The 27402-nt window shown below is 40.2% G+C and overlaps 1 protein-coding gene across 3 annotated transcripts; it reads left to right on the top strand.

Moving 5' to 3' along the window:
* Positions 1-19879: 19879 nt before the first annotated feature.
* LOC113303995 lies at positions 19880-24079 on the top strand. Of its 3 annotated transcripts, none has more exons than XR_003337968.1 (15): positions 19880-20076; positions 20155-20233; positions 20319-20382; positions 20491-20602; positions 20724-20977; positions 21169-21206; positions 21337-21419; positions 21814-21881; positions 22203-22524; positions 22726-22838; positions 22915-22980; positions 23079-23166; positions 23333-23400; positions 23513-23550; positions 23641-23660. XR_003337968.1 is itself a non-coding variant. In XM_026553089.1 (15 exons), the coding sequence occupies exons 2-15, from the start codon at positions 20202-20204 to the stop codon at positions 23816-23818; spliced, it is 1515 nt and encodes a 504-aa protein (XP_026408874.1). In that variant the 5' UTR covers positions 19889-20076; positions 20155-20201; the 3' UTR covers positions 23819-24079. The 3 variants fall into 3 exon arrangements, 2 of the variants coding, with proteins under 2 accessions (XP_026408874.1, XP_026408873.1); XM_026553089.1 differs by having other exon boundaries at positions 19889-20076; positions 20155-20221; positions 23079-23169; positions 23641-24079; XM_026553088.1 differs by having other exon boundaries at positions 19890-20076; positions 23079-23169; positions 23641-24079.
* Positions 24080-27402: the final 3323 nt, after the last annotated feature.

Raw genomic sequence — 27402 nt, 5'->3', positions numbered from 1 at the left:
TTGTTGTTTCACTATATACTTGATGGTTACAGGGATAGTCGAGTGACTTTGGAGTTTACATAGGTCTGTATATTGTAAAGGACTAACTTACACTCACAATCTTTCTCTCTCCTTCTCTCCGTCATTTTTCCGATCCCCCCACTCTTGGTGGAGAGGGGGTATATATAGGGTTAGAGTGTGGGACCCATTTCTGAGGGCCGTTGGAACCTTATCTTCTTGTGTTTTGTGTCCATCACGCGGAGGTCTTCGTTCATTACTTGATCACGCAGATCCATCCTCGTTTGTTCCACGGGTTGATCGACACGTATACTGCTCAGAGTGTTTAATGCAGGTAGTTGAGGCGCTTGCTCGTGTCAGACAAGTGTCTTCTGCCCCTGTCACGTCCATGTCAGTTAACTTTCTCTTCACCGTTGATCTTAGCTTCTTTTGGGGATGAGATAAAGTAACTCTTCGGGAGTTATTTGGTGCTCCGCAGTACATCGTGTTTTCGGTGCATCTTTTAACTTCTGCCCTTAGATTTGTTCGGGCAAAGATCCTACGTCGCCGGGATAGGCTTCTTGGCTATGGGCGTATGTCATCGCGTTTTGATGACTTTGCCTGCATGCTCTCCACGTATCTTCCTATATACACGTGTTCGATGATGAAATATGTACACACAATTTGCCCCTTTTCTTCGGGCTTGAATGTTTAGTGGGAGCATTGAAGAAAACAGACGTTACATATTCTTCCTCTCTCCTAATAACTTCTCCTAGATACTTGGGCATGTTTCTTATTCGTGCATTAACTGCTCATTTAATGGGCACATTTCCCATTCCTCCATTAACTTCCTTCTCTTTCTTTCGAGTATATTAAGGAGAGAAGAAGAATTAATTTCATTCTCCTTGAAAATTAATTTCATTCTCCCTGTCAGTCTTCATTCTTTGTTCTTCAACCATTAAATTATCTCTGCCTTAGCATTAATCACGCTCGCTTCTTCTTTGTTTCTGGTTTGTTGTCCTCTTCCTGCTGCTGTTTGTGGTGGTAAGGTTTCTTTTCTTTGTTCCTGTTTTTTTAAGCTGTGTTGATTGTAAATTTTCTGTTGTTGATCGTATCGTAGCCTCCCATTTCTATTGTTGTTGTCCCTTGTTTGTGATGAAGAACCTCTTTTAATGCTTGTATGCTAGTTTGCCCCTGTTCTTGTTTTACTTGTATTGATTGGACTTTTGAGTTTAGGGTTTTAGGGTTTTGGGGAATTTCAAGCATGTATGCTAGTTTTAGGGTTTCTGTGCTATGTTGAGATGGACTGCTAATTTTGTGGTTTTTTGATCTTTGGTGATGTCCTTGTGTTTGTTTCTAACTTGTTTATGTTGTACCTCTTCGCAGCCATGTCTGACCGTCCGCGACTTCCTTATCAAACTCCTGGTTCTAGTCTACCGAGATCTCCTCCGCGCAGAGAGTCTTAAATGGATCCCCGTGGTATTAGAGTTTCTTCTTCTGGGGCGAAGGCCCCTCCTCCTAGGAAAGAGGGTCCCTCAAAAAATCTTTCTGGGTCTCGAAACGCTGCCGATCGTGCGGTTTCTTGTCCTCGTGATGACGTTAGGTGTACGCAGACACCTCCTCGTGGTGTCGCCTTTGATGTTCCTCCTCTGCGTTCTGTAGTGCCCGTGCAGCACCCTCTGCCGCCACCTCCAGTACTTTCTTTCAAAGGGAAGAACACCAAAGGTGGTGTCCCGAGAGCTGAATCTTCTAAGAATCCTTCTTTGAAAAGAAGAGCTTCCGAGGCTTTTGTTGGTTCGTCCGATCCCGCGGAAGAGGATGAGGCTGCCCCGGTGATACGCAGCGTTTCGGTCAGCAAGAAGAAATTTACGTTCAAGCATATTGACCTTGAAGTTTTCAAGGAAAAGCATGAGCTTCAAGATTTCGAGGTTCGTTTCTATGCCCCTGAGGATGATATTACTTATGAGCTCATCTCGAAGTATCAGTTTGATGAGTTTCACCTGTTGACTACGGTTGGAGCCTTCGAGGCGGGTCTTATGCTTCCGTTGTACAAGTCTGGTGACTCCTTTTATTACGATGTGCTTGCTGGTCGTGAAGGCTCTTCCACCAATACTCACAGTCGTTCTGTGTCGCAATTATCGGGGAATTGTCTCCGTGCACTGAGGGAGTGTTATCTGCGGAGTAAGGGGGAGACGACGATGACGTGTTACATTCCAAATCCCGCGGAGAGGGAATGGTATACTCCTGAAAACTTCAACAACTCATTTGGTGATTACATCAATAGTAGGAACCGTAAACCGTGGAGTGTTAGCCTTCGGAATCTCGCTGCTCCTCGGGGCGAAATTCGTCTGTTAAGTGAGGTGAGCGATGCCAAACTGAAGTATGTTCCAGGCACCGAGGGGTCTAGTCAGCGGAAAATTTTTCCGGCACGTGAGAGGATCAAGCGTGACCATGATTATGAGTGGAACGCTACTGTTATTGAAATTGTTGGTCCTTGGGCGTACGGTTGGATTCCCGGTCCGCGCGGTTGGCGTCCTTCTGAGAGTAGCAGGCCACGTGAATCTCCTCCTGCTCGTTATGGAGATTTCTGTCCCTGGCGTTTAAATTTCGAAGGCATGAACTTTCCTTATGCCCTCGACGTCGTTGAAGGAGACGAGGAGGAAGGTTCTAGTGCTATACTTCCACCGAAGAGTGCCACTACTGCCAAGGTGTGCAGATTATGGCCGCGCCTCTCCTCCTTTTTTTTTTTTTTTTTTTAAAACAAACTGTTCGAGGAAAAAAATAACTCTTTTTGTGGAACGTGTTGGTTTGCAGGTGTCGAAGAAGAAAAAGATTGGGCCAAAGCAGTCTTCTACTATTGTGACGGGTGAGGCTGAGGTTCATGAAGAAGTTATCAGTCCGGTAAACGAAGAGTTTGCCGAGGATGAGGAGATTTCTGATGGGGAAGAACGCCCTGATACTTCCCCTCTCAATGTCGAGGAGGAGATTGGTGCGGGTTGTGATGGTGATGAGGGGAGAAATAATGCCGCGGTAGCTGACGGCAGTGTTATCGCTGATATGTCTGTTCCTGCTGGTGATGCTGCGGAAACTCTCCCCACCATTTCTCAAGAGTTCTCTTTTGACAGGATTTATTCCGCAAGGGAACTCTTTGACGATGCTCTCGATTTTCCTGAAGACTTCTCTCTGCTTTCCCCCAATGATGATTGGGATGTGCTCGGGGGTTCTGGTAAGGAAGACGCTGTTGTTCAGGATGGGGGCGCGGATGATCATGATGCGCATGTTGATGCCGAAACTTGTGCTGATGGGGCAATATCAGCAAAGGGGAAGTCCGTGGTTGACTCGCCTTCCGAGGATTTCTCTCATTCGCTGACGTTTGAGGGTGAGGACGCCATAATGGATTGGGTCAAGAAAAAGGGTCTGCTGTTTTTCCCTCATCCTGCCCCGGTGGTTGCTGGTGAAAAGGATTCTGATGCTTATACCCGTCGGATGATGGAACTATCTTCCAAGGCGCGGGTATCTGAGATGTGGGGGAAAAGCTTGAGTATTCCCGAAGCTACCCTCGTATCGGAGCCTCCTACTTCTGTCGCGGATATGATGGCCATAACCGATGGGTACCAATATGGTTTTCCTCAGCAGAGTGTCTTGGAGGTAAGTCTTCGTACATATCTCTTCGTGACGATTGAATCCTTCGGTGTAATAATGTTTGCCGTTTTGATGTGTAGATGATGAGGAGTGAGCATTGTAACCATGTGTTTTATCAATTCTTTAAAGCGAAATATTTGAAGATGGAGGCTAAGCTTCGTCACAGAGAAAAGGAATTATCTGCGGCTGAGGTGGAAATAGAAGAACTGAAGAAAAGCCTTAAAGAGAAAGAAAGGCTGGGTGAAGCGGAGGCTGGTCTTCGTTCAGAGCTTGCTGTCGTTCGCGCTGAGTTAGAGCAAACTCGCGGCCAAGTTTCAGCTTTCACAGGTTTGGTTCTTTTTCCTCTTTTACCCTCACAGTGCGTCGTAATTCCTCTATATTACTTAGTTGTTCTGTCTGAGTCTCCCCACCCTATCTCCAGTGGGTGGCGTCCCCGAGCTGATATGGCTTCGAAACGAAAGGGTACGGCAAAAATCTCGTATCAAAGAGCTGGTCGAGAAAATTAAGAGCGAAGCCAAAAAGTGGGACGCTCGGGCTGAGGGATGGCGCGCAAGGCATGTTCAAATGGTTAATATGCAGAATTTGTATAACCATGACCGTACTTTGTTCAATGGTACGCTGATGTGGACACGTGAGAATCTGTGGGAATCCCGTGAGCGCACTTCATTGTTGGAGTCTAGGATACATCTTCTGGAAGAGGAATTACGAAAGGCTCGCTCCCTTCCTTTTCCGAGAGTTAAGGAGAGCATGATGTGTCTTACCAGAGAAAGGGACGATGCCAGAGCCGAAGTTGGGGCTCTAAGCAAAGACCTTGCTGCGTCTCGCGCTGAAATAGCTCGCCAGGCTGAGTCTAAGAGAAATCTTGAAGTATGTATGTACAGACTTAGCAAAGGGGTATCAGAGATAAACAACGAAGTCAACCACCTTCGTGACATGGATTCGATGAAGCAGGTAGAATTAGATGCCAGTCAATTTACTCTCACCAACCTTCAACTAGATTATAAGAAATTATCCGCGGAATATGACCATCTTGATGAAGCGCGATATGCGATTGTTAATGAGTATGAAGAGGCTTCGGCTTGTGTCGAAGGTATAACCCTATTTCATCGAGTGTGATTGTGTCTTTTCTGTGCTAACTCCCTGGTGTTGTCTTTTTCAGAGCTCGAGGGACAACTCCGCGTTGCAAATGAAAAATTTGAAAAGGCTCAATCTTCCTTAGCGTAGCAGGAAGAACAGACTAATCATTTTAAGAGTTTGGCGGCATCCCGCGAGGAGGCCGTTGGTGCTGCTTCTAAAGAAGTGAATCGTCTATCTTCGTTGTTATCCCAAGCCCAACAGCGGACGACAGTTATTATGCATAAGGCTCGGTGTCAATTGGCTGAGGAGACAAACAAGATGCTGGAGAAGATTGAGCTTGGCCTTAAGACCGAGCATGGCCTCGTGAAGAGCTATCTGCGTCGTCCAGTACCTACCTCCTTTCCTGGTTCCTCGGGACCCTCATCTGGTGGGAGCGTCCCTTCAACTCTTCGGAACAACCCTGCTGATGGGGCGGCATCATCTAAGTAGAGACCGCGGCATCATTATCCTTCCGTTAGATTTTGCTAGTATTTTGTAAAAAGAATATTTTTGATGTGTATTCCTTGTATTGGCCTTGCCGCTTTTTGTAACCAACCTTTATGAAATGAATCATTTTTTTGATATACCTGCAATATCAGTTTGTTGTTTATTTTAAGCATTGTGAGGAAGGACACTAAAAACAAAAGAAGAGTTTTTTAAGTGTTTGGGTGTGATACCGAAGGGAGGTACCTTCGTGATCGTCTTGAGACCTGTCACCCCGCTGGCGAACCCTTGGCCAGAGGATTCCCAGACGGTGGGGGCCGAGGCAACGTTCTAGGATATGGGGTTAAAATATTTACATACACCCATTCCGTCGACCCGTTGCCTTAAGATTGGTTGGGTATCTCTTTCTGCTGGGTGCCTTCCCCCTGGTCTTACACTTATGGACACTGATGGGGGAGCCCTGAGAGATTGTAGATTAACTATTTTCCCCAATATTGTTGATAGGTTTTGTTTACTTGAATTTTAGAAAGCTTGTTTGATTGATAGGTTGAGGCCTGTAATTCCTCGTCCAGAGATAGAAACATGTAGAGCGGTCACGCTGCCTTCTTCTTCCGGTCTTCTTCACGCAGATGCAAAGCTGCGTTGCTCCTATGGGTAATATAGTTTAAGCCACTTAGCATTCCAAGGATGCCGGAGGACCTCGCCTTTCAGATTTCGAAGGTAGTAGGAACCATTTCCCGCAATGTCGTGTATTATAAAAGGTCCTCCCCACGTAGGTGGTAACTTTCCCCATATCTTTTCTCGTTGATACTGTGGGATTGTTCTCAACACATACTGCCCCTCTACAAAATTTCGAATCTTTACCTTTTTGTTGTACTCCCTTGCTAGTCTTCGTTGATAATTTTCCATCTTCTGCAATGCTGCTTCCCTTCTTCCTTCTAGATCGTCCAATCTCTCTAACATCATGTCTGTTGTGAGATTTTTCTCCCATGCTTCGGTCTTTGTGGTTGGCATGAGGATCTCTGTTGGGATTACTGCTTCAGCTCCATAAGTGAGGAGAAACGGGGATTCCCCAGTGGCAGATCTTCTTGTTGTTCTGTATGCCCATAACACATTATGAAACTGTTCACACCATCACCCCTTATGTTCGTCTAATTGTTTTTTGAGGATAAGGGCGAGGGTCTTGTTAGTGGATTCCGCCTGTCCATTCCTTTGAGGGTATATGGGGGTGGATTTGTTCTTCCTTATCTTGAAAGTATCGAAGAGCATGTCTATGTTTTCCCCTGTAATTGCTTACCATTATCGGACACGATTTCTGCTGGTATGCCGAACCTGCAAATGATGTTTTGGAATATGAAGTAAACATATCCACGTCTTTGATCCTGGCTAAGGCTTTAGCTTCCACCCATTTACTGAAGTAGTCCGTGGATACTATCAAAAACCGTCTTTTCCCTGACCCTTCGACGAAAGGCCCGACGATATCTATGCCCCATTTTGCAAATGGCCACGGGCTATCTACAGAATTTAACATTGTTGCCGGCGCGTGTATCTTTTTGGCGAAGCGATGACATTCTTCACACCGTCGGGACATCCTTGCGGCATCCTGTATCATTGTGGGCCAGTAATATCCTTGCGTTTTTTCTTTGTCGGCTAGTGATTTCATGCCGCTATGATTCCCGGCGTCACCATAATGGATGTCGTTTAGAATTCGATGCCCCTCTTTCCGGGATAAGCAACGTAGTAACGGTACGAGGAAGGATTTCTTGTACAGGACCCCATCCCGGAGATCATATCTTCCTACTTTGGAGAGTATTTTCCTAGCTTGTTTATGATCCGCGGGTAAGCTTCCCTTTTCGAGAAACGCATGGATCACCATTCTCCAATCATCTTCGTTGCTGAAGTCTTCGTCTTGATTTGCTCTTGACAGGATATCTTCTTCGTCAAAATCGTTATGGATGTCTTCTCCTACCTGGTCTTCGATATTTTCTTCCACTGTATCTTGATTGGTAGCGAAGGAGAATATTGAGATGCAATCGAAGGCTCGTATACCCTTGTAATTTTAATAGCTTCGACGCTTTTATCCTTCAGCATGGATGATATATATGCTAGGGCATCTGCGTGCCTGAGATCCCTTCTGCATAAGTGCCGGAACTTGATGTTCGGAATTTGTGATGCCAATGTTTGGACCAAGGCCATGTAAGCTGAGAGGGTGTCATCGTACACATTGTAGTCGATCCCTATTTGCCGTATGACAAGCTGCGAATCACTTGTCAGTCTTACATCGGTTACCCCCATTTCTATTATTACACGGAGGGCATGTACGACTGCCTCGTATTCGACGATGTTGTTGGTATGCTCTTTGAATTCTAACCTGAGTGCCTGTACAATGCCTATTCCCGCTCCTTCCTTATTTTTGGAACCGTCGACGAAGACTTCCCATTATCTTTGACTCGCGGGTTCGAGGATATCCATTGGATCCTTGCTTTCTTCCTCGGCTTCTGGTATTCCCTTAATCTCTTCGTCGTTGTCCAGGGGGAAGTATGCTAAGAAATCCGCCAAAACTTGGGATTTTCGAGAATGTTGAATTTCATTAATGATGTTGAATTGGTCCAGGTGGGTGTTTCACTTGGCTATTCTGCCTACTTTTCCCGCGCTTTTGAGGACTACTTCCAGTGGTGCTTTGCATGGGACCCGGACGAAGTGAGTTAGGAAGTAGGTTCTCAGCTTTTGAGTATCCCATACCAATGCTAGGATAAGCTGTTCGATCTTTGTGTAGTTCCTTTCCGCAGAATTGAGGGTCTTACTGACGTAATAGATAGGTTGTTCTATCTTCGTGTTGGTTTTGACCAACACTGCGCTGACTGCGTCTTCTGTTGCTGCTATGTATAATGCCAAAACCTCATCAGGGTCCGGCTTCTGCAGGATCGGAATTGAAGCTAGGTGTTCTTTGATTTTTTGGAAGGCTTCTTCGCATTCTGCGGTCCATTCAAACTTGCTCCATATTTTGAGAATATTGAAGAAATTTTTGCATTTGTCCGAGGATCGGGCAATAAATCTGCCCAAGGTTACTATGGACCCATTGCGTTTCTGCAGTTCTTTTAAATTCTTCGGGGATGGCATTTCTACTATGGCATGAATCTTCACTGGGTCTACCTCAATGCCCCTTTTTGTTACAAGATACCCGAGGAATTTCCCCGAGGTGACGCCGAAAGTACATTTCTATGGATTCACTTTCATGTGATGTTTTCTCATTGCTTCGAAGATATCTCTCAGATCCTGGTGGTGATCTTTGCGCAGCTTACTTTTGACGAGCATATCGTCAACGTAGACTTCTAAGGTACTACCAATAAAGGCCATGTGGGGTGTAGAACGCTGTCTGTGGCTGATCTTCTTCTGCAAGGGCTACTTGGTTGTATCCAGAATGTCCATCCATGAATGACAGTTCTTCATATCCTTCTACTGCTTCTACCAGCTGATCTATGCTTGGCAGGGGATAGCTGTCCTTTGGACATGTCTTATTGAGGTTAGTAAAATCGATGCATATTCTAACCCCTCCATTTTTCTTAGGAACGACGACCATGTTAGAGATCCATGTAGGGTACTTGACTTCCTTGATAAATCCTGCGTCTAGTAGTTTCCGAAGTTCTTTTTCCACTGCCTTATGATACTCTGGTGCAACTTTTCTAATTTTCTGCCTGAACTGGGGTGCCTGGTGTGATGCGTAGCTCGTGTTGGATTATTTTCGGGTCAATCCCCGGCATATCTCCTAGCTTCCAGGAAAATACATCCGCGTATTCTTTAAGTAATTTGGTTAGAGAATCTTCTCTTCTTTCGTCCATTATGGTCCCTACTTTGATCATCTTCGGGTTTTCTTCCATTCCTATGTTGATTTATTTTACGGGCTCTACTGGCGTGAACACCGGCTTCGGGTCCCCGAGGACTGGGACGTTCTTTGATTGCTATTTGGTATGTTTCTGTCCTTCGTTGGCTGCTGGAGTACTTGTCTCTGTACTTAGTACATTATCATCTTTTATCAAGCCCTTTCCTGTAGTTTTGTTGAGGAACAAGTCTATGGCCTTCTCTTTCGCGGCTTCTTTATTTTTAATTATTCGGGTTTCTCGCTGCTCTTCTTGTTCGTTGTTGATACGATCCTGAGTGGCTTGGCACTCTCTTGCAGAGACCCGATATCCCTTGATTTCCATTACTCCCTCAGGTGTTGGGAATCTGAGATATTGGTAGTACGCTTCCGCCACTCCCTTGAGTTTATGTAACCATTTTCGTCCAATAATGGCGTTGTAGGGGGATGGGGCGTCCACCACGCTGAATCGTGTTTCTAACTTCATGGGTCCAGCGTTAACTTGCAACACGATGTCTCTCAATGGCTTTGTGGGTGCTCCATTGAATCCATAGATGGTGTAATAATAGGTCATTAGATGTTCTTCATGGAGCTTCATTCGTTTGAATGCGTCGTAGAATAGAACGTTCACTGAGCATCCCCCGTCTATGAGGATTTTTTTAAGGTTACATCCAGCCAATGGTAGTGTGAGGACCAGGGGGTCGTTATGGTCTTCCATATCTTCTTCGATATCTTCAACATCGAAGATAATAGGTGAGTCCATCCACTCTTCGTGCTCGTCCACCTCTATCCCATCGATCTTATACAATTCGCAGCGGTCTTCGAACTGCTTCCGTAACCTCTTTCCTATCTGTGCTGTAAGTGAGGGCCTTGCGGCTTCAGAACACGAGATGGTGTTGATTGTGCGGTTCCCTTCTCGTAGTTGGACTGGCTTGGTTCGTTTGGATCTATCCTCGGCGACATCCTTTCGTACGTAATGTTTGAGCTCTCCAGCATCAATTAATTTTTGTATCATTATTTTGAGGTTTTTACATTTTTCGGTCTGGTGTCCGTTGAAGCAGTGATATTCACAGTAATCTTTAGACTTCTCGGTTCTCGGGGGCTGTTTTCCCTTAGACCATGGCCACTCCAGGTTTTCCCTTCCTTTGATCTCTCGCAGGATCCGAGCATAACTAGCGTTGAGCTTCGTGTAAACTTGATCTTCGAATTTTCGGTAGCCTGTTCGTCGTTCATCCCTTCGTTCCTTCCTGTCTTCGTGAGGCCGCTCCACTGAACAATTCTTTTTGGCCCCATTGGTTTGTTCTGCTGAATTGGTACGGTGAGACCTCTGCGTGTACGCCCTCGGGTTTTCACGCTGGATTTCTTCAAGACGAGCGTGCTTTTCAATAATTATTCTAAGATCTCCCTCTGTCTTAGGCACGCTTCCATGAATCTCAAAAAATAGTGGACTCATTCGGTCTAATCCCCACTTGTAGCAGTTGATACTTACCACTGGGTCCACACTTCCTATGGCTTGGCAGATCTTGTGCCATCTGTTAGTGTATTCCCTCGTGGTTTCCTTGTAGCCAATTGCCAGTGAAAAGAGCTTATCCATTCCGGTGTTAACAGTATTGTTGTACATGTAAGTTCTTAAGAACTTTTCTGCGAGTTGGTCGTAGGAGTGGATGGAGTCTGGCGGCAGATTATCAAACCAAGACAATGCCGATCCCTTCAGGCTTGACGGGAAGTATCTACAGAGTACGGCGTCGTTCTGACTCCATCTAGATAAGACACGGTTATAATAACGTATATGTGCAGCGGTATCACTGGATCCGTCATAGCATTCGAACGTCGGGACATGGCATTTCAGCGGAATAGGGGTGTTGGCCAGGCAATGAGTTAGGGGCGTGGAGTTAGCCTCTCTCATGACCTCTTCTAACCTTCCCCCGCCTTGTCTACTTTTTAATTGCCTGATCTCGGCCATCATTTCATCACGTAGCTCTTCCATCGCGCGGTGATGCCCTACGCTCTTCTGCTCGTGATAGTCTGACTCTCCGTCATTGTAATCTGGGTCAGATGCGCTATTTCCCCTTGCCGTGTCTCCATTGGCTGCTACGATGACTCTTCGGTCTCGATTTGGTTCTGGTGCCTTTGAATTTGCCTCATCAAGTTGCTGGCTGGTCTTCGTGCCTAGGGCAATCCGGTCTTTTAAATCTTGGTTTTCTCTGGCCAGCAGAACTACAACATCTGCGTAAACCTGCTGGCTCTTCTTCAATTCTTCAAGCTCAGCCATCAGTCGATGTGATTGGTTTGACCCCTGATTGGGAGTCCCCGCTCGTGCTACTACGGCCATGGTGTCTTCTTCTTCTATGGTTTGTACTAAAGGTGGTGGAGGTTCAGCTTCGATTGTTGGCAATTCCAAATCGGGCGGATTGCCCACCGGCACAGTTTGATTCTGTTCGTTTGTTGGTGGCATCCGAAGGTTGGAGGGTGCGCGGGTTGATTTATTCTGGATTCATCCACCCTTTCTTTTGGTTGGTGAGATTGATTCGTAACAAGAGTTTTGCTGGCTTTCGTAGCCTTTGGGACTGCCGCTGCCGTATTGTACTTCACTGCCGCTGCTCTGAGGGCCGCGGGTGCAACGGAGTTAGCATTCATAGGCGAAGTGATTTCCGCAATGTCCTGCTTCTGACTAGTTATTTTGGCTTTGTCTCCTTTCTGCTTGCTCCGGGTGATGACCGGGGTTGTCCTTGGTGCTTCCTTTGACGAGGCTTTGGATTTTCCTGCTTCCTGCATCTTTTCAATCGTGCTGTCGTTTTCTTTCTGCACAAGGGAATTTCAAACAACAAGAAATAGAAATGTCCGTGCGGATCGGGTTAGTTTACGAAATTCATTACTCCAAGACAGAAAAAGAACTGCCCGAGGGCCACAGAGAACTTTTAAAAATGCGGGTTCATTGAAGGTATGTGGATACGTGAAAGGATCCCTTTGAAAATGCACGTAGATCTTTTTGAAAATTTTCAAAAACCCATCGGAAAGACAAGTCCGTACGAGATCTAAAAAATGTAAATCCATGGATCTAAGCAATAAATCTTTTAACCAGTTTGAATTGCTTCGACAGATACTGCCAGAGCTAATGAAGTAGAGCAATCATATGCTAATTTAATATGAAATCACAGGATAAGATAAATCTTTTACCGGTACGAAGTCCCTGTTTCTAGCGCCAAATTGTGAACACGTAAATCACGAAGGCATCTATATGTTCACAAACAATGTTCACACTCTAGGTACCGTCTCACACTGATAATACGATTGCATTGATTCCTTGGCTCAAAACCATCGGGTTTATCATAGCCTCATCTAATAACATCGCGAGGGGCGTTTACGCAGGGGAAGATAAAGAAAACGAAGTATAAAAGTAAAACTCAAGGAGCGTTAGGCGAATATAAAGTGCTGAAATGTAAATAAGACTGGGATTTACGTGGTTCAGCACTAAGGCCTACATCCACGGGGTTGTTGTTTCACTATATACTTGATGGTTACAGGGATAGTCGAGTGACTTTGGAGTTTACATAGGTCTGTATATTGTAAAGGACTAACTTGCACTCACAATCTTTCTCTCTCCTTCTCTCCCTCATTTTTCCGATCCCCCCACTCTTGGTGGAGAGGGGGTATTTATAGGGTTAGAGTGTGGGACCCATTTCTGAGGGCCGTTGGAACCTTATCTTCTTGTGTTTTGTGTCCATCAAGCGGAGGCCTTCGTTCATTACTTGATCACGCAGAGCCATCCTCGTTCGTTCCACGGGTTGATCGACACGTATACTGCTCAGAGTGTTTAATACGAGTAGTTGAGGCGCTTGCTCGTGTCAGACAAGTGTCTTCTGCCCCTGTCACGTCCATTTCAGTTAAATTTCTCTTCACCGTTGATCTTAGATTCTTTTGGGGATGAGATAAAGTAACTCTCCGGGAGTTATTTGGTGCTCCGCAGTACATCGTGTTTTCGGTGCATCTTTTAACTTCTGCCCTTAGATTTGTTCGGGCAAAGATCCTACGTCGCCGGGATAGGCTTCTTGGCTATGGGCGTGTGTCATCGTGTTTTGATTACTTTGCCTGCATGCTCTCCACGTATCTTCCTATATACACGTGTTCGATGATGAAATATGTACACACACAATTCTTGAATATCTCCAAGAAAATTCAATTTTTTTACTCTTGTGTTGGTGAAAATTTGTTGTCTCACCCGTGTATGAGTGATAAATTATATTTTCACTATTGATAAAATTGGAATTTTCACACTTAATATGGGTGAAAACTGAAATTTTCATAATCACACGGTAGGTGAAAAATGAACTTTTTAAATTCGAATTTTCTTGAATCTTCCTAATTTTCACCAATTTCGTGTGAAAATTAAAGTTTTCTTAAATCTTCTACATTTAAGAATCAGAGGTTTTTTAAGGAATTAGTGAGTTTTATCACATTTTTTTTGCTTTATTATTTTAGGTGAGTGTTTTTAGGGATTAACTTTAGTCACTTTTCTATTTTCTTTCCTAAACTCAAGTTATTTTTTTTAATTGTGTAAAAGGTTATTTTTGTAATCAACTCATATTTATAACTAATTATGGGTTTCTGATATCTAAAATCTTTGTTGTGGGTTTCTAATATAAAAAAAAAAGAATTGGGCCACAATTAAAATTCCCCCAAAGTGGAACTTGAATAAATACCTCTTTGTTTTGATAGGTTTCATAAATATCTTTATCATACAATAAATATACCATTCTTCGTCTATAAGCCTATTTGGGTCCACTAATGTTTTTTGTTCTTTTCATATTTACTCATCCTCTTTTTAACCATTGGTTCTTATGTTTCTTATTCCACTTATTCTTTATTTTCATTAACTATCACTCAGAATAAAATCAATCGAACACACTACCACCATCTTCATTGCTCCCACCACCACCAATTCCCAAGCTATCAATTTTTTGATCTATTTCAATTATAAAATTTACATCTAATGACGAATCAACAAGAAACTAAATCCAAAAACTTAATCTCGAGCATCAATTAGAAAGAGACAATGAGAATCCACCACCTACACCACCACCTCTTCCTAAATCGATTATAGACATATATCTACTTGCTTCAGCTACAAAAATTTAATATGGTGATGAATCACTGATTCACTGAGAGCCAAATCTCTAAATCTCAATTTTGATCATCATAAACATTGGATTCATTTTGAAGAACCTAAAATCGATGATAACGATGTTTGTTCATGAAGACTTGGATGTATCAATTGGGAAGAGACGATGAAAATCGTCATCGATTAGTGGATTTGAAGATTTTTTTTTCTTTCTTAATCAGATATTTTTATTAATTGAATGGCCAAAGTGTTTTTCAAAGTTTACAAAAGAGAAAAGCAAAAACAGACAACATAAGGACACAACACAAATTTACAGGACCTATATTATACTACATTTGGCATTTCAATTCTTCTGATGAAGTTGGGCCTTCCAGTGTGTACTATCCTTTCTCCATCTCCTAAAAAACTGCACCTCTTTTTGCAAGATCATCAACACTAAAATTAGCTTCTTTGAATGTGTGTTGAAAAACAACACACTCCATTTTACGTTTTGCATTGAGCCACCTTGTTTTGAGTGCCGAAGGAATGTTGTTGGAACATAAGTCATTTATCAAATGTTTAGAGTCTGATCTAATGATTACCTTTCTAGCAGCTAGTATAGATGCCCACTCCAGTGCACAGATTACTGTAAAAACCTCAGCTATGTAATTTGTAGCAGTACCTATTCCCCCTGACATTGTCTCAAGCACATGACATTCATGGTTTCTGGCGATAATGCCAAAGCTTGCAGCACCTGGATTACCAAATGAAGAACCATCACAACAGAAGAGTAAAAAACCATCATCTGGAGCAATCCAAAAACATTCCTTTACGCTGCTATATTTTGTAAATCTGATGCCCATTTGGAAAAAAATTAATAATATTAGGGTCATAATCTTGTCCCCATTTTGTTCCCTTCATTCTCAGACTTCCTTCGTGAATTGATCCCCATACTTTCATTTAAAAATCATTAAGCTAAGGTGATTTTTCTTCAAAGAGCTTTCTATTCTTTTGAAACCACATTCTTTCATGATTGTACAGGCTGCAGTCATCCACATTTCCTTTATAAGAGGGCTTTTTTGTTGAGCAGCTTTGCAGATGTCACTGAAAGAATTTGGCTTGTTAAAACCAAAAATAGAACATATCCAGCTCCATACATTTACACTGAATTCACATTGCCAGAGAGTGTGATTCATACAGTCTTGTTCTGCAACACATATGAAACATCTAGATACTATATCATATCCATTTTTCCTCATTACTTCATCATCCACATATAATTCATGCTGAATTTTCCATATGTTGCTTTCAATTCTAGGATGAAGGAAAGGCTTCCAGATGAAAGAAGGCCAAATTACTTTTGGTTCTTTTAACCTGATCTTATTCACAACTGCAGAAGTATAAAATTTTCCTTTAACATCTCCATTTCATACCATTATGTATATTCCTCCACTCACTTCGGGCAGTGTTATATTAGCAAAATACTCTGTAAGCTCTTCAGGAATGCACCATTCCTTCCCATTTAACAAATCCTGGAGCTTCATACTTAAGTTTGTTTTAACAAATTCATTTAGACCAACATCATTTACGATTGGAGTGTCTCCTACCCATATTCAAACCAAACTGATATTTTTGAACCATCTCCAATACACCACCTAATATCTTCTTGTAATGAACTTCAAGCCATCTTAAACCAGGCCATACAGTGGATTGCCTCCAATTTGAAATCCATTGACCATTCTTGTCAGTATATTTTGTCAAGAAAAAGAGTGCCCATTCTTCTTTTGAATTTAATATCTTCCACATCATTTTCATGAGCAGAGCTTTGTTAACTGTCTCTAATCCCGTATAATCCATACGCATTTCCCAAATGTCAACACGGGGCATGTCATCTATACGCATCTCCATAAAATGAATATGTCCCCTACACTCCTTGAAGTATTGAATCTGCTTACTATAATCTCCTTTAGGATACGGCTGCGTCGGCATTGGAATTTTATTCATTAATCCATATATCAAAATAATGAAGAGTTGCGATCCACTAATCGATCTTGTGCACCGAACCATTCCAATACACACCAGACAATGCTAATATACCAGGTGGAGAGAAAGGAAATGGATCTCCTGCATCTCTCCAAGAGTCTGTCTTAGAAGAGTATATTTCAGTATAATCTATACTTTCATTGGGATCTGTATCGCAGACATCCAGAACCTCATAGTAACTTTATTTTGCAGGATCAAAAGATATAGTGAAACTCAAGACACATGGGACATAAGTTTTTCTGAATGAAGGTTTAGGAATGGTTCTGCAATGCTTCATGGACGAATTTTACACAACATAAGTTGTGTGATAAGTAGATCCATCATAAACTTCATAAAGAGCAAGAAAACAAAAGGAGTTGTTTTTTACCTGATATTGAAGCTCAAAGATTATTCCAAAACCCTAATTGTATTTCAAACGGCATCTGCAATCCCAATCCACTTTCCCCGACAATTTCTTTGACAGTCATCATCCAAACATAACCCCTTTTACACTTTGTGACTTTGAAATCGAATATCAATGGATTTCTTTCTTTCTTTTATACTTTGTTTGTTTGATTTGTGAGAGACCAGGATGGATTTGTGGTTACTGAGATAGAAGATTTATGTCTCAGTACAATAGTCAGTGCATTAAGAATTATTTATGGTCCCGCCAGGAATCGAGTTTATGACCTCAAACCCCGAGGTTTGTTTTGGCTAGAATTTTAGTACCACATCGCGAACATACTGGAGCTGAGGATAGTTTTTAAACCTTGCATTGGATAGTTTTTAAAATCCCAGATGGATTTTCGATCTGGGCATTCTATAGATTTCGTTACAACACCATATTTAAAGCCATGTTAGCAATTCATTAAGAGTAATACTAACAAAGTTTTCATTTTTTTTTTTAACATTTTTGAATACCAGACTAGCAATAAGGCAATTTTGCAGGTTCAAAGTACTAGCGAAGGTATTTATTGGTGCATTATTAAAAGCATGAGAGGTTAGATGGTAGTTGCCACGTTAATATGAACACAACACAGTTTGCTAGACCAAAACATAAATTGAGTTTAGCTTACAAGACTACTTTTGCCTTGGTCACGGATCACATTGTTGAAGATTAGTTCGTCGTGACAATTCCATATGTCGTCCAATAGATTGCAGCTGGAAGGCGCTTCCGCAGATTCGCAGTGGCTGGTTCAATGGTTAATTCTAATTGCCACTAAAAATCCCTCACCAACAGCTTCCTTTGTATCTGATTTAGGGGCAAGCCTCATCATGTATATTGAATATGTAATTTCAGCAAGAATGGAGCTTTTGATCCATAAGTCACTCATTTAAGCCAATATATTCTCGGAACTGTAGCAATCCTTGTCTTAACACGTAGAATCTGTAACATGTAGTTGATGGATCTGATCTTTTCTCTATTTCTTGTTGAAGAACATTTGTTATATCCGGACATTACTATCTGTTGTTGCAGTTTTTCTCTATTTCCTTGCTTACCTATTCCATTTCTGCTTGATCCTTCCTCAAATCCCTCCTCTCTTCTTCCATTGCAGTCTTCACATCCATTTGCTTCTTTTTGTGATCCAGCATCCACGTAAATCCTTGACTGAAAAAGAAAACATTGGACCCATCTCCGCCAACCACTGTGGCTCAACTGGCGCATTGCATATCCTCCTTGGTAGTTAACGTATAATATGCTTCAAAAAAAACACATAATATCTATTACTATTATATAAAGGTTTGTAATTTAAATTAGTTGTATAGAAGGGTTTGACGGGATTGGGGTCTGGCAGTGGGGCTAGTCTAGCTGGCTGGATTTTGTAGGGGTCTAGGTCCGGCTTTAACCTATCAAAAAAAAATCTATTCTATTCTATTATATAAAGGGAACTCCCCTTAGCAACAGTACTTGAAGCTGTAAAAAATGATTTCCGAATTTGCCCCTACATTAGTATTATTTCTGTGTTTTGTGAAACAATAACTGAGGGCGTATCAATAATTTAGTTATATTTATTTTCCTGGATAAGTTTGAAAGTCTATACGAAATTCTCACAAGATCCAGAAATCCAGTAACAAACCATTGTGAAAATAATCATTAATCAGACAATCACCATGGGTTGTAATCAAACACCCATTTCCGAAATAAAAGATAAAAAGTCTGTAAGTTAGAGTAAATCGAAATAGGAAATGGGAATACAAGTTTACAGAGAGAGGGAGAAATGAAAAATTAGTTCGTTGTTAGTGTTTGTGATGGAGAAGGACGTGAATGTGGTGAAGGAGATCTCACGGTAACAAAATGAGTTTTTGAGAAATGCAGATGAAATAGAGAAGAAGGGGGAGAGTGGGAGCCTGGGAGGTAATAAGGAAGGGCTGCTGGGTTGGGGATTTTTTTGTTTGGGCTTTGCTTATACAGTAAAAAGAGATGCATCTCGAGGAAATTTGGCGGTTCACAATGAGATACAAGGCATTGATTTAACACAGGGTTGACGGGTCAAAGTTGATTTCAGCATGCGCGTTGCACGTGCCCAAGAATCTTGTATATATATATATAGGGAAGATCCTTTAGGCACTGCTCATGAATTTTGGATTTTCAAAATGGCCCTTTCCTCATGCCCACACCAAAATGACCCTTTCTTCGTGCCCACACAACTTATGTGCTATAAATAAAGTGAGGGCAACATTAGTAATTTGTATTTTAAACTTAAACATACAGCGTTGAATCCCGATCCTTATGATAAAAGCGATGGCTCCATTTCCAAATTGCACGTGCGTGTGCACGTGCAGAAAAATCTCGTGGTATGTAATCCAAACCATATAAAACACTATTTTAAAGAAGGTAACACGACATCCTATTGCGGCAGTTCACATACTCACTGGTCCACTTTAGTCTCATATTATATTGTGGAAGTACGGAGAGCATATAGCTTTACGACATCCCAATCCAAGGGAAGGACAGTATATAGATGTTAAGAGGGTGTTCGGATACCTACACAATGACATTTTTGATTTAATTCAGTTCTAGAAGCACTAAATTTACTTCAAAAAGATATTAAAGTTTGGATACATATCAATAAATTATTTTTTGACTTATGGATACAAAACGGGTAGAAATTAGTTCGGGCACATAATTTCATAATGACTTTTAAAATCAACAAAATAAACTTTCTGTGTAGCAAAATATTTTACTCATGACTTCTACTTCTGAATTCTCTGCTTCTGGAGAAGTAGAAGCATTTCTGTCTCTGATATCCAGATATGTTATAAGTTTACTTCTAAAAGTCATTTTTTAAATTCCGTTCCCAAATTAATTTTCGGACTTTTAAAAAATTAGAAGGTTAATTTTTAAGGTGCATCCAACCCAATTGCCTTTTTGCTTCATGTACCTGAAGATACACCTTAAAAAGTTATTTTATGACTTAATTTTATAAACTAGTTTGAGAACATAATTAAAAGAGCAGTGATACACATACCGCAACTATGTACCGTGAATCCGTGATCTCTACCGTGAAATGATCTAACGGTTCTTAGGACAGTTCTGGGGAGATTTACAGGAGTGGGGTTAATGGCGGGGTCCACCACCTTTTTTTCTCTCTCAAACAATCGCTACGGTAAATAGCTGCCATACACCAATCATTTTTGTAATTAAAATGACCTTTAGAAGAAAAAAACCAAATTTTTGTTCAGACGATGTTTAGATATTTGCAAAAACCAGTCCTAAAATTCGGAAGAAAAAATTATGCATGTTAGAAAAAGTTAAATTTTTCCATCGAAAATCATTCTAAAATTGTACATGCAAATTAATCTGTAAGTACTTTGCTGCCGTAAGTCGAAAAGTACTAATCTGCAGATTAACTTCTACTAGAGAAATGGAAGCACTCCTTGGAAATTCAAATACTCTACGCGTAAAATTCACGTGCCCGTGGTTAGTATGCCTTATTCAACATCCACCAATTGTTTATTACAAGCTTCAAAAAAAAAGAATAATACAATTGTTTATTAGGTAAAACGGAGATTGGTTCTGAGAAGAAGAAGACAAAGTGAGAACAGATGTTCGCTAATGCTTGCAGGTCTTTCTCCAGGTGTTGTTGTTTTCCTCTTCCTCACAAATCTTTACTTCATTTTCCGTTTTTGTCTTAATGAGGGTTAACTCATGTTATATTGCAGAGTTGATTTGGTTTATAAACTTGCAAATTCCTTTGTGCAATCTAAACCCATCATCTTCAATAAGGTTTATAACTCTTCTTTCCTTCTTTTTGTTTTTGATTTAAATTTTGGATTAATGGGTTCTTCAAAATGTTTTGTTTTAGTAATTAACTTGATATAAATGTGGGTTTAGGGTTGCAATGGGTATCATGGTGTAAGTTTTGAAAGAATTAGTATGGATTGGAAAAATAAGCAAAAAGCTTTCTGGAAACCAGTTTCTACTCAAGCTGTTACTTCTAGTGAAGGTTGGTTTCATTTGTTATGGTTTCTAATTGTAAATTTTGATGTGTTGAATATGAAATTATGGTTTATCTAGGGTTTTATATGTTACCCTAAGTGCATTTCTTTTGGAATTATACCTTATAGGATGCTCGACAAAGGGTGATACTGCTCAATCTGAAAATGAACACATGGAGAATGTTGGAGTAATTGGTACTAGTAATCCTGTTTCTAGTGTTCAGGATTGTAAGGATAGTGGTAAAACTGTATCCGGTTCGGTCCGATTAGCAAGTTCGGATGGATCAGCTATTGGAGAAGTGGGGTCGATAGTTTCGGCAAATGTAGAGGGGGAAGGTGCTCATTTCGTCAATGAGGGCGCAAAATGCTCTATGTCGATGAAGGTAATTTCATCTTATTATGGATTTTTTATCTTAAATGTTAGATTTTAAATTGACATAATATCTTAGTGAATACTGGGTGTTTTTAGCATTCTGTATAATGTGGTTTAAAGTTTTTATGATAAGCCTGTACCATTGGTTCTCAATTATGTTATTAACGGGTATGACGCTCATTTTGTGGGTCTTTTGCCTAGGTAGCTGCTTCCCTGAGGCGTTTTGTTAAAGGAAAAGGGTACTACTTTAATCTTGAGTTTCTTTTTGCGCCCCTAAATTTGACTGTTCTATTCTTGTGTCTACTAATAGTAGACATGTTATTTGGCTTTATGCATGTGGTTCTTTTCTAACACATAATTTTGTTGCAGAGGGTCTCTCCAGAGAGAAATTGAGGGAGGGATGGGTGTAAAAATAGTTTTTCCTCCTCCTTCTAAGGAGGAGGATTCCATCGGTAAGTTTCTGGAGCCAAAATGGTTGCTGTCCACAGTTTGTTAGCTTTAGTTTCAGTAACCTATGATTAAACTCTACTATGTTTTCTTTGACCTCAGTGTCACAGTGTGGCAGCGACTAGAAGTTGCATAGGTGGTTAGCATTTAATTGAAAAAAGTTTGGAGAATATGTTGTTGGATTTACATGTCCATTGTTGTTTGTACATTTTTGTTCATGTTGGTCGCTATTCATTATGGTTGGTGCCCATGCATTATTTTTACTAGGAAATTCTAAGTTTGTGTACAGATATTGTTAACTCATTATGAGTGTATTGTAGGATACAACATCCTCTATAGTACTACATGACCTTGTGCTTACCATGAAAGCAAATGTCTGACTCATGTTTCTTTTTGCAGTTATTGAAGGCGACTCCATGGAATGCGTAACTAAAGCTTCAAAGAAAATACAAACAGTTCTTGAGAAGGTGAGTTTCTCTTTTCATCTTAGTGACTTATCAACTCCATTAGATTCTCGGAATGCTGAATAGAAAACAATGTCCTACTTTGTGTACCAAAGCCTAACTCTACAAAAACACAATTGACTCACCTAATTTACATTACTGCAGTTTAAGCAACTTTCTTTTCATGTGCTTGATCCTTAGCTGTTTCTTGCCCAACTAACATAACTACAAAACTAAGCGCGTTGTGTATAAATTGTTTCTTGTGCTTGCTTTAGCGTGTCTACCTCTGTTTTATTCGCTAGTTGTTTGTTATTAATTGCATTATCTTATTCCTTCTAATTGCAGGCAGTTAACAGCCCATTTCTTGATTACTCCCATTTCATATCGCTTCCATTGTCTATCCACCCTGAGCTGGTAGACAAGCTTGTCAACTTTCAGAGCTCCATACTTGAAAGTGGTGATTCTAGCAAAGATGGGAATTTGGCTAGTGAATCTGATGGAGAGTCTCCAGATGACGGAGAAGCTGATGGTAGCAGGTTAAGTGTAATAAAGGAGGTTGCAGTTGAACTTAAAGTTGAAGACAAGATTGAAAATGTTACAGTGGATGTAAATAAAATACCATTGGTTCACAATGCACCGAAAAAATCTAAGTTGCGTAGCTTACCTGGTAAGTTTACCATTACTTGGATGCTATTATAGTATTTTGACACAATTGGTGATTAGTTAAGGACATCGTTTATCAATTGCCTATTATATGAGTTGAATCTCGGTAACGTTCATTCTAGTGTCACTGTGACAAATATTTTTTACTCCTTTGCCTCTTTCGAGTGTTATCTTTTACCAACATCTCATTATTGTATATATACAGAATTGGGGATAGAAAAATCTATATTCATTAAACCAAGCACATTTCACTTGACCGTACTCATGCTAAAGTTGTGGAACAAGGAACGAATTGCTGCAGCTGCTGAGGTGTTGCAGGTAAACTTTTTCTGAAGCAAATGGACTTGCTTAAAATGGACTGTTTAACAATGCATGATTTATCCTCTATGTGCAGCGAGTTTCCTCTAAAGTGATTGATGCTTTGGACAACCGACCTCTTTCCATAAGACTGAAAGGGCTTGTAAGATTTTTCTCAGCTCTAGCCCAATTGTTCTTTTTTTTTTTACTCATTACTGAGTGCAATGTGTTTTGCATACCTAATTCTGTTTGTTTCCCCAGGAGAACATGAGAGGTTCCCTGTTAAAGGCAAAAATTCTATATATTCCAGTAGAAGAAATTGGTGGCGAGGGTCGACTGTTACGTGCATGTCGTATCCAAATTGTTTCTTGAAATTATTTCTTATCCTATATATTGCACTTGGAAGTTCTCACAAGAATGAAGGATGCTGTATCTGCTCTGTATCTTTTTTAAATGTCGAAAATTAAAATCTTTTCTTCGTATAATCTTTTCTTGATTTTCTTGAACTTTTCCAGAAATCATTATTGATGCTTATGTTGAAGCTGGTCTAGTTCTTGAGAAGGATGCTGGACAAACATTAAAGGTAAATCTCATTTCTTTCATCCAATCTTGTTTCTTGGACCAAGGGTTTTTTTATTCCAAAATCTTAAAGTCTTTAGTTTGATGGTACATGTTATTTTTCTTCTGAATTCCAGTTGCATGCCACTGTGATGAATGCTCGGCACAGGAAAAGGTGATTTTTCAATCTTACTCTTTTCCTATACTGTTGTCTAGTCCCTTGTTGGTGGTGCTCAAAATCTGGAAATGCAAACTGATTGTTCAGGAAGTATAAGACGAGGAGCGTTGATACATTTGATGCTCGGGAAGTCATGAAAAAGTACGGCTCGGAGGAATGGGGAGAGTATCTGATTCGTGAAGCACATCTTTCTCAGAGGTTTTGCTTCGACGATGATGGATATTATCATCGCTGTGGGTCAATTCCATTTCCTCAAAACAAGTAAGTTGATTGATTCTATGTCGTTGGGGTCGTCCAAAATTTGCTTTGCTCCCAGCAAAAGAACACAGTTTTCTTTTACACGCACAACTAGTTGAGGATGCTTTGTTGTTCTTAATTTTGTATTTGTTTCCTAGTTGGACTTTTTCAATGTTTATATGATGCTTGATACTCAGACACGTGATTTTAACTTTAAAAACTCTTGAGTTATGATCCAAGTCCCAGCTACGTCTAAGTGCTGTATCATTGTAACTCAGATCATAGTTTAGTTAGTGTAAGGTGTACATGCATAGTAGTAACCAATAATTTTTTCTTAATATTTTTAAATGATGAGCGGGGATGATTGAAATTGAATGATGCTTACATACATGCATCAAGAAAAGAAATGCTTATCTTTTTCCTATGCAAGTCTGTCATGTTTTTGATGAAAGTCAACTTCAAAACATTTCTAATTATTCTTCTCCGGTAGTATTTGTTTTTGACAAATTGCTGTCTCATTGTTGGCCAATCTAGCAGTTCAATCTAGCCCGTATGGGTTAGCCTAATTCGAGCAGAATTTGAACAGTCATTATTATTTCGGTGTCACCAGCTTCACAAAGTAGGCAACTAATAATTTTGTTATCTTGTTTGGTTCAGTATCCTAATATGCTAGTCTCATAGACAATATACTTTCTATTCCGGTTAGGCTACAGTTGGGTTGAAAGTTAAAATTGCAATAACTAGAATTGGGTGGGTTAGATTTTTGTTGTCAATTGACAATGACTCACAAGGTTATGAACAATGTTATGTTAAATGAGACTATGCATATTGTTATGTTAAATGAGACTTTCTAGAAGAGCAGTAGGAAAATGGCAGAGGTAAAAAGTAACTGCAATGCAACGGATCTCCCTTCTTTACTAATATAGTTTTGGTAGCGTCTGTTATTGTTGAATTGCCCGTGTTGTGCTAAACACTTTCAAGAATTAGTGAATGTTCATGCCAGATTCTGATTCTGAGCCATTGTCCTGGTTGATTAGCTGGTTTGGTAGCATATATTATTGTTAATAATTTTCCTCTCACTTCTCTTAATTTTTATCTTCTAAAATGAAGACAGCAGCTACAGAGATGAGTGTACAAGACAATTGCCCTAAAACATGGTGATATGATAGGCAGTGAAACTCAGGCCCCTAATGGAAAGATTGACGAGATGTGGGACAATTGCATAGCCACGTCTTTATTATATCATCTTCTCAGCATGTTAAATGATGAAGACAACATGATGAGATTCCCTCTGGACTTTGGACCCTTACTCCCTAAACTTAAGAAGAAATCATGATCAAACTAGGCTTACTTTCTGAATCCCAGTGCAATAATGCATAATTTGGCTCGCAAGCCATTGTTTTTTTCTTTCTGACGGATTTGACTCGAGTTTCTGCCAGAAAATGAGTGATTAAAAACTCACCCCTGATTCAGCTAACTCGGTGACCGAGTCTGATTAAGAACTCACTCCTGATTCAGCTAACTCAGTGAACGGCCGCTTAACAATTTGCATAAAGAAGTTGAATGTTTTTGCTTCTGTGAAAGAGTCAAGACTCGCCCAATTACCCAGTCTCAGGTTTATTAGACCTAGCAAATCAGAACGAGACTGGTCAGATTCGCAAACTGGAAAATGCAAATACGTGCTGCCATCATTATGTGCAAACTTATGACTCCAGAGTCCAGCCTCTAACTGTATTGATTCGATCCCCAAATATGAGTCGAACGCTGAGTTTGCATTTCTTAAATCAGAAGAACATGGTTAGTCAGAAGTTGAAGAGTCGGACTAAAAGAGCAAATTAAAAAAATTATCTCCATGTATTCTCATGTGGCTTCACTGTCATTAACACCACCAGTTTACATTTTTTAATAAGATTGAGCATAAATATCTATGTATGTCAGCCACAACTATTCAATGTACTATGCACAAATCAGAACCGTGGTACTTCCTCTCATGGGCAGTGGGAACAATAATGTGTTGGTAGTGCATTGATGAGATAATAAACCATTAAAATATGTTGTGATAGATCATAGAAGACGAGAATTTCCACATACCAACAGACCACTGCAGCACTGCCTTTTACTATGAAATTTCGTTTTCATATATGTTTATTTTTATTTTGAAATTGTTGTGATTGCAAAATTAAGGTGCGGCTATTAGTTGCAACTTCTAGGCTCTATCTAGGCATAGGTTTTGTGAAGGGATGGCAGGAATCTTTTGATGTTTATAAACCTGGCTTGATTGGGTATACCTAACGAGACAAAAGCCAGGTAATTTTGAAGTAAAACATGTCATCCCTTAACCTTGTATTTTCTAAATGGCTAATATATCCTTCTTTAATTAACATTAAAATTCTTATTAGGTTAATTAATTGAGTTTAGATGAGTTAATTAAGTAGATTAAAACTTATGAATTTAAGTTATCAAATTTTGTTTTTGATTAAACTCATGTGGGAAGATTTTTGATGAAAAAAAATTGTTTTGAGAATTTTTTTTGCAACGGAAATGAAAACATACTACCCAAACATTTCCAAAAAGGGGATTGCAAAGCTGATGTGTGAAATCATACTCAAAATTAAAGAAGAAATCAACACTTTTAGTTCTGAAACTTTGAAAAGTCGGCAGGGTCGACGAATGAAGAACATGTCGACTATATCTGGCCGGCAAGGTCTATGGATGAATAACATGCCGACTATATCCGGCCGGCAAGGTCGGTGAATGAAGATGCCGACTTTATTATTTTTGACACACAAGAGACTGTTGTAAATGTTTCACTAGTCGGCATCTTATTGACTTTTTACCTTGCCGGCTACCTTATAGTCGGCAAGGTCAACAAAAAATACCTTGCCGATTTTAGGATTTTCGACATACAGAGAAAGGTGTTACAAATGCATAATTAGTCGGCAAGGTTTTAATTTCATAACTTTGCCGACTAAACTGTAGTCGGCAAGGTTCAAATTTTCAAGTTCTAAGTCGGCAAGGTATAAGGATGAATACCGTGCCGACCCTATAAATATTACTTTCAGAAACAAAACTCTTTGAAAATTCGGTATGCTATATATCTTATAACCTTGCCGACTAAAAATAAATATGAAAAGTCGGCATGCTATTCATCCTATAAGCTTGCCGACTAAAAATAAATATGAAAAATCGGCATGCTCGACAAACAAATACCATGCCGACTGTGTAACTACAATTCAACTATTTCAAATTTTCTGATCTAATTTGTCATTCAAATAACAAAACAAAGTACTAGAATGAGTTTGAAAGGATTAATCGACAATAAAAAAAAATCGACGATATTTTTTCATTTGAAAATGATGAAATATAGAGTAGGAGAAAGGAATTGATCATTAGATTGATGATGAAGGAGAAGGAAAGAAATTAATAACGTTTTGATCTAAAACCCAAAAGAGATGGTTTTGGTTATTATTAGGAGAAGGGTAATTAGGTAATTTTATACATATTAGGAACCCCTTAACCATCTATTATGGTTGAGAACAAAATGGGTATACCCCAATTTGGCCAGGTTTATAAATACCTGACGTTACTCAACTCTAAACAAAACAACTTCCG

Source organism: Papaver somniferum, chromosome 8 (genome assembly GCF_003573695.1).
Source record: "Papaver somniferum cultivar HN1 chromosome 8, ASM357369v1, whole genome shotgun sequence".
NCBI lineage: Eukaryota > Viridiplantae > Streptophyta > Magnoliopsida > Ranunculales > Papaveraceae > Papaver > Papaver somniferum.
This window is presented reverse-complemented; position numbering and strand designations above follow the sequence as displayed.

Excerpts from the sequence above, each read along its gene's own strand:
- LOC113303995 (XM_026553088.1), top strand. The coding sequence starts at position 20,202 with ATGTTCGCTAATGCTTGCAGGTCTTTCTCCAG. Across the intron at positions 20,603-20,723 it reads AGCTGTTACTTCTAGTGAAG|GATGCTCGACAAAGGGTGAT; the intron begins GTTGGTTTCATT and ends TATACCTTATAG. Across the intron at positions 23,170-23,332 it reads TCGACTGTTACGTGCATGTC|AAATCATTATTGATGCTTAT; the intron begins GTATCCAAATTG and ends GAACTTTTCCAG.